General features: G+C 41.9%; 1 protein-coding gene across 2 annotated transcripts in view; it reads left to right on the top strand.

Moving 5' to 3' along the window:
• ABCC5 (ATP binding cassette subfamily C member 5) overlaps positions 1-11,077 on the top strand; it is a 42,909-nt gene that overhangs the window by 25,616 nt on the left and 6,216 nt on the right. For both annotated transcript variants that reach the window (XM_005418980.2, XM_031055516.1), the window contains exons 12-24: positions 1-58; positions 186-310; positions 923-995; positions 1,531-1,734; positions 2,400-2,543; positions 4,265-4,370; positions 5,027-5,211; positions 6,232-6,378; positions 6,696-6,825; positions 7,363-7,516; positions 7,625-7,753; positions 8,103-8,289; positions 9,227-9,316. The exon at positions 1-58 is cut by the window's left edge and continues 21 nt beyond it. In XM_005418980.2, the coding sequence (XP_005419037.1) occupies positions 1-58; positions 186-310; positions 923-995; positions 1,531-1,734; positions 2,400-2,543; positions 4,265-4,370; positions 5,027-5,211; positions 6,232-6,378; positions 6,696-6,825; positions 7,363-7,516; positions 7,625-7,753; positions 8,103-8,289; positions 9,227-9,316 (1,732 nt within the window). The remainder of the gene's footprint in view (positions 59-185; positions 311-922; positions 996-1,530; positions 1,735-2,399; positions 2,544-4,264; positions 4,371-5,026; positions 5,212-6,231; positions 6,379-6,695; positions 6,826-7,362; positions 7,517-7,624; positions 7,754-8,102; positions 8,290-9,226; positions 9,317-11,077) is intronic.

Below are 11,077 nucleotides of genomic sequence, written 5' to 3'. Positions count from 1 at the left end.
AATTTGTGGCAGTGTGGGGAGCGGAAAAACTTCACTTATCTCAGCAATTTTAGGACAGGTGAGAAATCCTGTTTTGAGTATTTCTGCTCTTCTTTCCCATCTCCTATTTCACTTATTTGTACTCTGTAGAATGCAGTGTGTTGTGAGCATGGGGTGGCATGGTCTCACAGCTGGTGTCACTGCAGATGACGCTGTTGGAGGGCAGCATCGCAGTGAGCGGCACCTTCGCGTACGTGGCCCAGCAGGCCTGGATCCTCAACGCCACCCTGCGGGACAACATCCTCTTTGGCAAGGACTATGATGAAGAAAGGTCTGTCTGACTGCTTGCTGATTGTCATGAAAGCTCACTGGTTCTTGGCCCAAGTGTGGGAAAGCTTTAATGCAGAGTACACTGCAGATAAAGCCTCTGTGCCCTTCTGGAGTCTGTCTCTAAATCTCCTCTGAGTCCCATTTAGGATTCTGCCCCTCTTGCATGTGGCCCTCTGGCTGGTGGCTGTCATTGTGCCTGGCCCTGCTCCTTGCAGTGAGCCTGGGCCTCATCCTGGACCTCTGGTTAAAACCAGCAGCTGCTGTGAGCAGCTCTAAAGTGGTATTTGTCTTGCTGTCCTGGCCTTGCCATCTTCGAATGCAACAACTGCTGTGTGCAATGTGCTGACATCTTCCATGGCCCCCCTCCACTTGGGGACTTTCCTGTGGTCCTTAGCCAACTATCCCTGAAAACAAATTGTCTTTATCCTCACAATGCTTTTGAAGTAGGTGATTAATTATTACCCTCAGTTTTCTCCTGAGACTCCAAGACAGATGACTTGTTTTAGGCTGATGGAATATCTGCTATTAGTGTAGAAAATGATATAATGCTGTACTAGTTAAATAATTGTGGGGAAAATCAGTATTCTTAACTATTTATCTACTTGTTCTTTAGATACAATACTGTGCTGAATGGTTGCTGTCTAAGGCCTGACCTGGCCATCCTTCCAAATGGGGACCTGACAGAGGTATGTTTTGCTTATACTAAACTAATTAATAGATGGAGAAAAGAGTTTTGATTTGGCAGGGTAAACTGGAATGAAGGTACATCACTCTGGGGTGCATACGAGCCAAGCTGTTGAATGCATTCTCTTCAGCTGACCTTAGTGGGCCCTGGACTGTTAAGAGTTGTACCCTGTATTTTACTCAGATGTTGACTGTTTGGGAATTCTTTTTTTGTGTTATAAACTTAGCTGCCTTAAGAGGACCTAACTGAACTTGATTTAAAATAGCTAAGAAAAAAATGGTTATGTTAATTCATAAAATATAAAATAAGCAAAGAAAGTACTGCCACATTTCAAGCATATTAACCTTGAGTTTGAATGTGTAGCACGTCACAAAATGGACACTTAAACTTGAATACGTATATGCATTAATATAAAATTTATGGGGGAGTATATCTATATAAATATATAAAATGGAATATTATGGTCTGCTTTATTCTGCTCATCTATGTTGCATGGTGCTGAAGAGCTAAAATGATGGGTGTGTGTCTCTGTGCAGATTGGTGAAAGAGGGGCTAACCTGAGTGGGGGCCAGCGTCAGAGAATCAGTCTGGCTCGAGCCCTGTACAGTGACAGGGACATTTACATCCTCGATGACCCCCTTAGTGCCTTAGATGCTCACGTTGGAAATCACATTTTTAACAGTGCAATAAGGAAGCACCTGAAGTCAAAGACTGTCCTTTTCATCACACATCAGCTTCAGGTACTGAATCACCCACACTTTCTTTCTTGAACTTTCTTGAAATGGTTTGTTAATCAGTTGTCTTCATACTGGAAATCTCTGTGCCCTGACCTGTGACAGGACAACCCTGTCTGTCTATAGAATGTGTGGTTTACCTTTATAAACTGGGTTTGCAAATATGCACTGAGCACAATTTAATGAATTGATACCAGTGCTGCTTGGTGTCTGATTGGGGCTGGTAACCCTTGACTAAAGAAAATTTAGCAGGAAAATAAATACCTGTTCAAAAATATTTTTGCTAACTTGCTATTAAGCTATTTCATCGCAGCAGAAAACAGTTATATTTGTTGTCAGGAAATCAGAATTTATGTACCTGACATGTTTTTGCTGTCTTCTGTGCATAGAAATATTAGTGCTTAGTCTATCAGTATTTGCAGTGTTTAAGTATACTGAGTCATGTCTTCCAGAAGAGATTGGTTTTGATAGGACACAAAAACTTTTAATTTGTGTAGTGTGAGTAATCATGGTACTCTAGTCAGAGGAGAACCTCTGAAAATCAGCTGTCTGTTGTGTGGGCATAGGTGTGCTGTGTGCCAGTGCCTACAGGCTGCTGAGAAGGGTTGTGTGGGAGTGTTTGGTTATTGAACATCGTGATAGAGACTTGTTCTTGCTGCCACTCTCTCCAGTATCTTGTTGATTGTGATGAAGTGATCTTCATGAAAGAAGGCTGCATTACCGAGCGAGGCAGTCATGAGGAACTGATGAATTTAAATGGGGATTATGCAACTATTTTTAATAGCCTACAACTGGGAGAAACACCACATATTGAGGTACTTGTTTATTTTAAAGTGCTTTAAATCTTGACTATTCTGAGGTGAACCAAGTGATGTTGTTTGAAATGTGGAAAATGGCTTCACACATTTTCATGTGTTGATCTGACCAATAGATTTCCTATAGAATAATCTCTGCTTCATTAGCACTTTGTCACAGTTTGTTTTTAGGTAATGTGTGCTAGAAAGGACTCTGCCAAAGAGCTCATGAGTTAATAATGAAAATATTGTAGGATCTCCCCTGGTGATGCTCAGAGCAGGAAGTTCTTCTCTTATTGTACACTCCACTCCTTAATTTACCTCTGAATTAGCACAGATCTTCAACAACTTTGTCTGAAAAAATTCTTACTGGCTTATTTCTATGTTTTCAATGGAGTGTGACTGAGACACAGCAGGTGTGACACAACTTGTCAAAAGTTAGATTTGACAGTATTTTGGAGGCATAACTGAAAATGCTGTGTTTTGGGGGAGTTTGAGAAAAAATGTTTTGCCTTGACACTAATTCTGTTATGAAAAAAGGTCTGTAAATGCAAATTTGAATATGTGCTGTAGTATTTCAGTTGGTGCAAGAATTGTAAATCTAGAAAAATAACAAGAAACATTCAGTACAACAACATGTAAATTTCCAGCAATTTAATTTTTCCCACCCTTCTGCTCTTTGTTTCCTGAAGTTAATCTGTAGAGTAAGGATCTTGGCATTTTGATTTATAATAACTTGTCTAAATTTTATGTGCATTTTCTCTTAGAAAAGATTAAAAGTACATCAACAGTTTGTTTTTAAGAGATGAGAGGCTCCTTACTCATGAGACATTCAAAACAAAACATTTCTGAGAAGGAAGCATTATGAGAATTACAGATATAGAAGGAGTTTGGTGACACATTCTCCTGGGAGATATTTGTGAAAGAAGCAAAAGGATATAATGCATTGCTTTGCATATCCTTTGAGGCATGAAGATAATAGTTCTGCCATTTTAAGACTAATAAAATGATAGTGAACAAGAGATTCTCCAGTCTTCATGCTTGGCTGACCTTCAATGTCGCTGTAAACATTAGCTCATGGAAAGACCATTAAACTGCATTCCCTATGGGATAAGAATAACTGGATCATCAGTTGGGTTCTCTGTGGTTTGATCTAGTGTAAAGTGTGGGAAGGCAATCCTGAACATGGTGTGCAAGGGGTTTCAGTCCCTGTAGGCTGACTCTGAACAGGCAGTAACTCCCAGTTATGGAAAGATGGCTGGGTTGAGAGCAGTGCTTATGTGTCACTTCAGTGTTTGGATGTTGGATTTCTGGAAGATCAAGTTAACCTGACTTTTCTTAAGAAAGCTCTCATGAAATGTCTCTAAGTGCTAGGGTGCTTGGGGGAAAAAAGTGTCTTTAAAAAAATGTGAGTTATTTTTACAAGGGATAGGGAGATCATATCTTTCTTGCAGTAGCGGGGATATCATTCCTCTACCATGTACAGTCATAATTTCACTGATGCTGGAAATTACCCTTGCACTCTACCTGTACAGGTTGGTAGTAGTTCAGATTAATAGAGAAGGAGAATTTAATTCACCAGAGTTGGCAATCATCTGTAATAACTATAAAGTTAGCATTCACATCAGGGAGGATATTGAGCTATTGAAAGCCTTTGTTCCTTAGGTGGCAGATAAATAAAAGTTTGTGTTTAGAAAATGTCAAAGCCAACTCCTCTGTTTAGTGTCATTGTTTTCCTGCAGATTAATATAAAGAAGAACACAAACAATTCATTGAAAAGGCCCCAGGATAAAAGTACCAAAACAGGGTCTGTGAAGAAGGAGAAGGTTGTAAAGAAGGAAGAAGAGGGTAACTGTGTAATCAAATTTCTGGCTGTAATTATTTTGTACTCTAAGCTCAAAACATATGCTTCAAAGTATATTGTAAATGTACCTCTCAGGTTTTGGAAGCTGTCTCAGTCCTAGTCACTTAGTGTGGCTGATAGGAGACAGGCAGTAAGCAAAGAACATTCATTAATTCATTAAATGTGGGTGCCTGTACAATGTTTTTAAGTTCAGTCAGATGCCATTAGCACAAAGGAGCTGGTACTGCCTTGTCTCCCACACCACCTTTCCCTCCTGTCCTAAGAGGGCCCTGTGCACAGCTTGGCACTCAGTCCTGGGCAGGACCTGGCATTTATGGATGAAGGGAAGGTCTGACCTCTGTTTAATGTTAGCTTTGAACTTCATGGTTTAAAAAGCAATAGTGAGGCTGATCCCAGCCTAACATTTAAGTCTGTGCTGATGAGGCTTTTTCAGCTGTACCATGACTTAAATGATTCTGCAGAAGAAATGTCACTTCTTGAAAAACTGTTTGAACCACTGAGTTCTAAGTGTGAAGTAAAGTGTGTGTTTCTGAAAGTACTCTGCACGGTTTGAAAGACTAATTTTGTGAGTGTTCACAAATTTATAGGAGTTTCATGGAAGAGCTTTCCTCATTCCCTCTTCATCTTCTGTTGTTCACAGGCCAGTTGGTGCAGTTGGAAGAGAAAGGCAAAGGCTCTGTCCCCTGGTCTGTTTATGGTGTCTACATTCAGGCAGCTGGAGGCCCCTTTGCATTCCTCATCATCATGGCACTGTTTGTGCTCAATGTGGGCAGCACAGCCTTTAGCAACTGGTGGCTGAGTTTCTGGATCAAGCAAGGCAGTGGAGTAAGTTCAAAAGCTTTTCTACTCTTGTGTCTAATGGGCTGGGGGTGTTCTGTTAGACTAATCCCAAGCAGTCCTGTGAGACCAAATGGTGCTTTCTAATTTAAATAAGTTGTAAGGCTCCCTGGGAGGTGGTCTCACTAGGGAGTTCATCTCCAAGAATAAGAGAGCTCCAGTAATAAGAAAGATATAATAACTTATGTGGTTTAATGCTGCCCTCTTGTTCATTTTCTTGGTTATTCTAAGAAAAGGTAGTGAAAATATGAAAGGGGCCAGCAAGCTAACTTTAGTGTTGTATTTTGTTTAAATGTGATCTTATGCTTAACAGGATAATTTTTTAAAATATGTAAAAATCGAGTCAAATGACTTTTGGAAATTGCTTTGAAGATTCTCATTGGATGGTTTGGGTTTTTTCCCACTCTCAGGGCTTTGCTTGCAAGTCTCGTTGCATTTAAAAATCCAACTATAACTGCAAGAGTTTTTTGTGGGGGCACAGAGAGCAAGGTACTAATCTCAGATTAAATAATGAAGTGCAGATGGCCAACAATATTGGAATCCGCAATGAGGTCCTTAAACATACTTAAAGAGCAAAAATAAAAGAGAATGAGGATGCGTAACAGTGTGACTATAAAAATTTATTGCATAGTGGCAGAAATAATTGTTTGATAAAGATCTGTCCAAGGTGAATATGGCTGTGTGGTGGCATCCACACAGTATCTGACATTGTTCAGAAGAACACAAGAAATAAGAGATGAAATGAGAGATTAGGAATCAAATGAAATAGGCATTGTGGTAGTATTTTGGAAGATATAGTAGGAAAAAGATCAAGGGCTGCAGATCAACAAGTTAAGCATCTCTGCCAGGGAAAAGTTTCTGAAGTATTAAATGGTCACTGAAGTAGTTTAAAGAAGAAATATCAAATATGGTTGGAGAAGACACAAGGCAGTTAAATTCTACCACATGTAATGTATACATGCTTCATTCTTGTCTTAACCAACCTCTGAAACCTTGAATTTTCTGCAGAACACCACGGTCACTGTGGGAAATGAGACTGTCATAAGCAGCAGTATGAAAGATAACCCTCACATGCATTACTATGCTGGCATCTATGCACTGTCTATGGCAGTTATGTTGATCCTGAAAGCTGTTCGTGGTGTGGTCTTTGTAAAGGTAGGTGCCAGTGCTGGTGTTTGTCTCCCCCCTATTCCTGCTTCTGCAAATTTCTGTCACGGTGGTTCTTTTGGTCATTCCTGAGAGACTTTTGAACCAGAGTCAATCATGGATTGTAATGTTTCCTTAGCCAGTTCTTGAGGCTGCACCATGTTTCTGCTGAACTTCTGCCCAAATTAATAGCTTCCTCCATGGGCTGGCAGCGCAGAGTGCAGTAAAAAACCTCTTATGGTTGGAGAGAGAAACAGAGCAGAATATTTGAGTGGCAGGAAGGCAAGCACTGCTTTATAACCCTGCAATGTTTTCTGCATTGTCAGGGAACTCTCAGAGCATCCTCAAGGCTCCATGACGAGCTCTTCCGGCGGATCCTGCGTAGCCCCATGAAGTTCTTTGACACGACACCCACTGGGAGGATCCTCAACAGGTTTTCCAAAGACATGGATGAAGGTATCTCTCACTGTGTGCCCTGTAAATCCCACATTCAGACCTCCCAGTTAAGCCCTGAATACTCTCCAGTCTGTTGCTGCTGGGGTGATTGTACCCTGTGTCTGTTGCCAAATGTGCACTCACAATAAACAAAGCAGGAATTGGCATATACCTGGGTTATGATTCTAGAGGGCAGCTGATAGCTCAGGTCTGAGCATCCACTTATGAAGAAGGAAATGTGCTGCTGCTGTTGTACCTCCAGGCTGCACATGGGCTCTCTGCAGGTAATGCAGGAGCAACTTAAAACATTGGAGTGAAGCTGATGTGCAGCAGAGGTGATAATTAGGCCAGAGTTACATCAGTGATATTTCTGCAAACAGGCATAATTAGACTGCCAGTAATCAGAAGGTAAAAACATCCCAATGAAAGTCCACATTTTTAATTTGAGTAAACTAAGAAATCCATGTGTTATTGAGATAGAGCTGGACTGAGTTCATTTCTATGGGTTGTTTTAGTTTTCTGTACTCAAGATCTTCCCCTTTTCCTTCCATTTCCCAGTTGACGTTCGGTTGCCGTTTCAAGCGGAAATGTTCATCCAGAACGTCATCCTTGTGTTCTTCTGTGTGGGGGTGATTTCTGGGGTTTTCCCCTGGTTCCTGGTGGCAGTGGGGCCCCTCATTGTCCTGTTCACAGTTCTGCATGTTGTGTCTAGGTAAGTGCACCAGCTGCTCTGGCTGATAAGGTACTTTCACCTTCAAGTACAACAGAGTGGTTGGCATATGGTGGTTCTGCATGAGACTCAGTGTTTCTTTCCTTCCAGAGTCTTTATTCGAGAGCTCAAGCGTCTGGACAACATCACACAGTCACCATTCTTGTCTCACATTACATCTAGCATCCAGGGTCTCTCCACAATCCATGCCTACCACAAAGGACAGGAATTTCTGCACAGGTCAGTCTAGATATCCATCTGGGAATGGTAGAGTACAAAGCTGAATGCAGCAGCTTCTGGCATTCAGAAGGATTTATTACTGGAGTCTGATGGATCATTGGTTCTATGACTGAAAGTTACTTTTCTGGGGAAGGAAGTTGGGAGAACAGAAGGAAGGGTGAGGGAAAACTGGGAAGAGCAGTGGTGGGAAAAGTTTGCAAACTCTGCCATCGTGTTTTGGTTTGAAATTTGGTCGGTGATGAGTCTTCTCATCCTGAATCCTGATACAGGAACAGGAGTTTAAGTAGGTGTGATATTTGTAGAACATCAGGCTCATGGAGTCCACTAACCTTTGCTGTGTTTGTTTCAGGTACCAGGAGCTGCTGGATGACAACCAGGCCCCATTTTACCTGTTCAGCTGCGCCATGCGCTGGCTGGCTGTGCGCCTGGACATCATCAGCATTGCTCTGATCACAACCACTGGCCTTATGATTGTGCTGATGCATGGCCAGATCCCTCCTGCCTATGCTGGGCTGGCCATCTCCTATGCTGTGCAGGTGAGTGTGACCACATACTGTAATACTTAATTTCTCTTTTAACGTGGATGTTGCTAATGAGCAAACAGCGTCCAGCGCTGGCTCAGAGGAGCTGCAGGGCTCTGAGCACTCGTGTTGGAGCTGCTGTTTGGCCTCTTCTGCCTCCTTGTGGCGCCGAGGGGAAATCATAGAGCTTAGACACCTCATGCTTAAAGCTGTTGCTCTTGGGAAAAGTTTCTAAGCTGCTGGTTTCTCAAGGGATTAATAAATTATGGTGATTTTAAAATGAACTATTTAATTAACTTGCCTTGAAGACTTTAGTTATATGGTGCCTGATGTCAAGAATGTCAAATATCATAGAATTCTTTAGGTTGGAAAACAGCAATAAGGTCATTGAGTCCAAGTATTACCTCAGCAATGCCAAACCCACCACTAAGCCATGTCCTCATGTGCCACATCTACACAACTTTTAAATACCTCCAGGGATGGTGACTCCACCACTCCCCTGGGTAGTCTCAGTGCTTGGCAGCTCTTTTTGTGAAGAAATGTTCCTAACCTCCAATCTAAACCTCCTCTGGCACAAACTGAAGTTGTTTCCTCTTGTCCTATTGCTTGTTAAGTGGGAGAAGAGAGCAAACCCCACCTGGCTCCACCCTTGTTTCAGAGAGCTGTAGAGAGTGATAAGAGCTGCCTGAGCCTCCTCTTCTCCAGGCTGAGCTCCCTCAGCTGCTTCTCACAGGACTCCAGACCCTTCCCTAGCTCTGTTGCCCTTCTCTGGACACATTCCAGCACCTCAATGTCTGTGCTGTAGTGAGGGCCCCAAAACTGAACACAGGGTTCAAGGTGTGACTTCACCAGTCCCAAGCACAGTCACTACCCTGATCCTGCTGGTCACATTCATCTCTTAATTCAGTAACAAGTCACAGCTCTAAAATTCTGTTTTCTTTCACCTCTTCAGCTCACAGGGTTATTCCAGTTTACAGTCAGACTGGCTTCAGAGACAGAAGCTCGTTTCACCTCAGTGGAGAGGATTGACCACTATATCAAGGTAGGACTGCATTCAGCTGCCTGTTGTGAAATTTTGTGTTGTTTGTTACGTTGCTGGCCTCAGCCATAGTCTGCCCTAGTACAGAATGTACATTCCTGATCTTGGAAAGGCACTAAAGCCTGTGCTGTAGCACTGCAGAGTGAGTTTGTTTTGTGAAGCACATGTATCAGCAAGCACTGGGGGGCTGAATGGCCCCAGAGCTGGTAGGTAACTAAACTTGGAGGCATTGCTGGTTTACATAAGCTATTGGAAGTTTGCTGGTGCTCACAGTAAAGAATGGAGTGTGTGAAAGGGGTAACTTAGGGATTCAAAACATTATTTTACAGCAAAAGGATGGTATTCTGACATCCTTCATTCCAAACCTAATGGAATTCCTTCATTTAAACACAGATAACTGTTTTTTACTTTATCTATAAGTAATTCCACTTCAGCCTAATAAGCCTACTTTTCCACAGCTGTCTTATGTAACATATTTCTGTATGCTTGAAAAGTCAAGGGAATGCTCTTACTGCAAACATGAGAAATGTGCTCAGCTGAACATGATAAATGTGTCAGGCTAAATGCTTAGCAGGCTGCTCTGAATATTTGTAACCCTTTCTTTGTAACTGGGATTTGTGTGTGCAGAACTGGGCATGGGTCAGCATAGCCAGGAGAAAGTCTCCTACTGGGTCTGGTGTGTGAGGTGAAAGGCTCTTCTGTTTAATGTTTCCTGTGAACCTCAGAGGGAGATGCATTTATTTATTTGGTAAATCTGAGCTATTTAGTAGTTGATATTTGTGGCTTTTTTAAAGTGTGTGGATTTAATCTACAAGTTAAAAACCAGAGAAGACAAAAGCCCCAAACCTGTCCACTCCTCCAGTTAAATAAATCCTCTGGAGGCATCTAAGTAGAAAATTTTTGCATATGGAAGACTTGGTGACCACACAAATTGACAGTAGTGCCAAATATTGTATCTCTCATTGGGCTGAGATGGGTTTATCAGTCAGACCCTTAGTGGCAAAACCTACAGTTGTAGGCTGTTGTTTGGGTTTTTTAAAAAATTATGTCTCTCATTCTATATCACTATCAAGCAACACTATCTGTGATTTTTAAAAAATGTTGATTTCTAGACACTCTTTTATGAAACTTTAAAACTACTTTGAAGCTGAAATGAAGGGTGGGTGGCCAGTGAAACACCATTCAGTTCCTGGGTCTTACCAAGGCCCAGGCTTGGCTTTTTTCAGTGGGGGCTCAAGGTTGCTGTTTTGAGCACCAAGCTCAAAGAATGGGAGCACTATCATAGCAGATGGCTGTTTTTCTCTCAAATCCCTGGTGTACAATTAATCTGCCTCTAACTGGATGTTGCAGATGCCCACAGCTGCCATCCCTGTGGGATCTCTCTATGGTCAGTGTAGGAAATGGGTGTCTCTAGAGGGCAATTTATTACCTGTTCCAAGCATTTATATTAGAATGAGAAAAATCACACTCCAGAAATGCTGTTTTATAGCATTTGTAGAGATCTCTTTGTAGAGACTATAAAGCAGTTGTCATGGCCTGATTCAGTTACATGAGGTGAATCCCATGATGGGATTGCTGCCATTCTTTGAGGGTGCTTGTGCCAAGTATGGGAAAGTGACCTTGACTTCACTGTAAACATGCTATAAAGCTTTGTGTTTGGCTTCAGAGGTTCTGCTTTTCTGTTTAATCTGTGAACTGCTCTGTAAGGGGCAAAGTGAAATAGCAAAAGTGAGCAGGCTGGAAGGGACTGACTCAGTGATTCAG

The sequence above is a fragment of the Geospiza fortis genome, unplaced genomic scaffold, assembly GCF_000277835.1.
Source record: "Geospiza fortis unplaced genomic scaffold, GeoFor_1.0 scaffold172, whole genome shotgun sequence".
Taxonomy (NCBI): domain Eukaryota; kingdom Metazoa; phylum Chordata; class Aves; order Passeriformes; family Thraupidae; genus Geospiza; species Geospiza fortis.
This window is presented reverse-complemented; position numbering and strand designations above follow the sequence as displayed.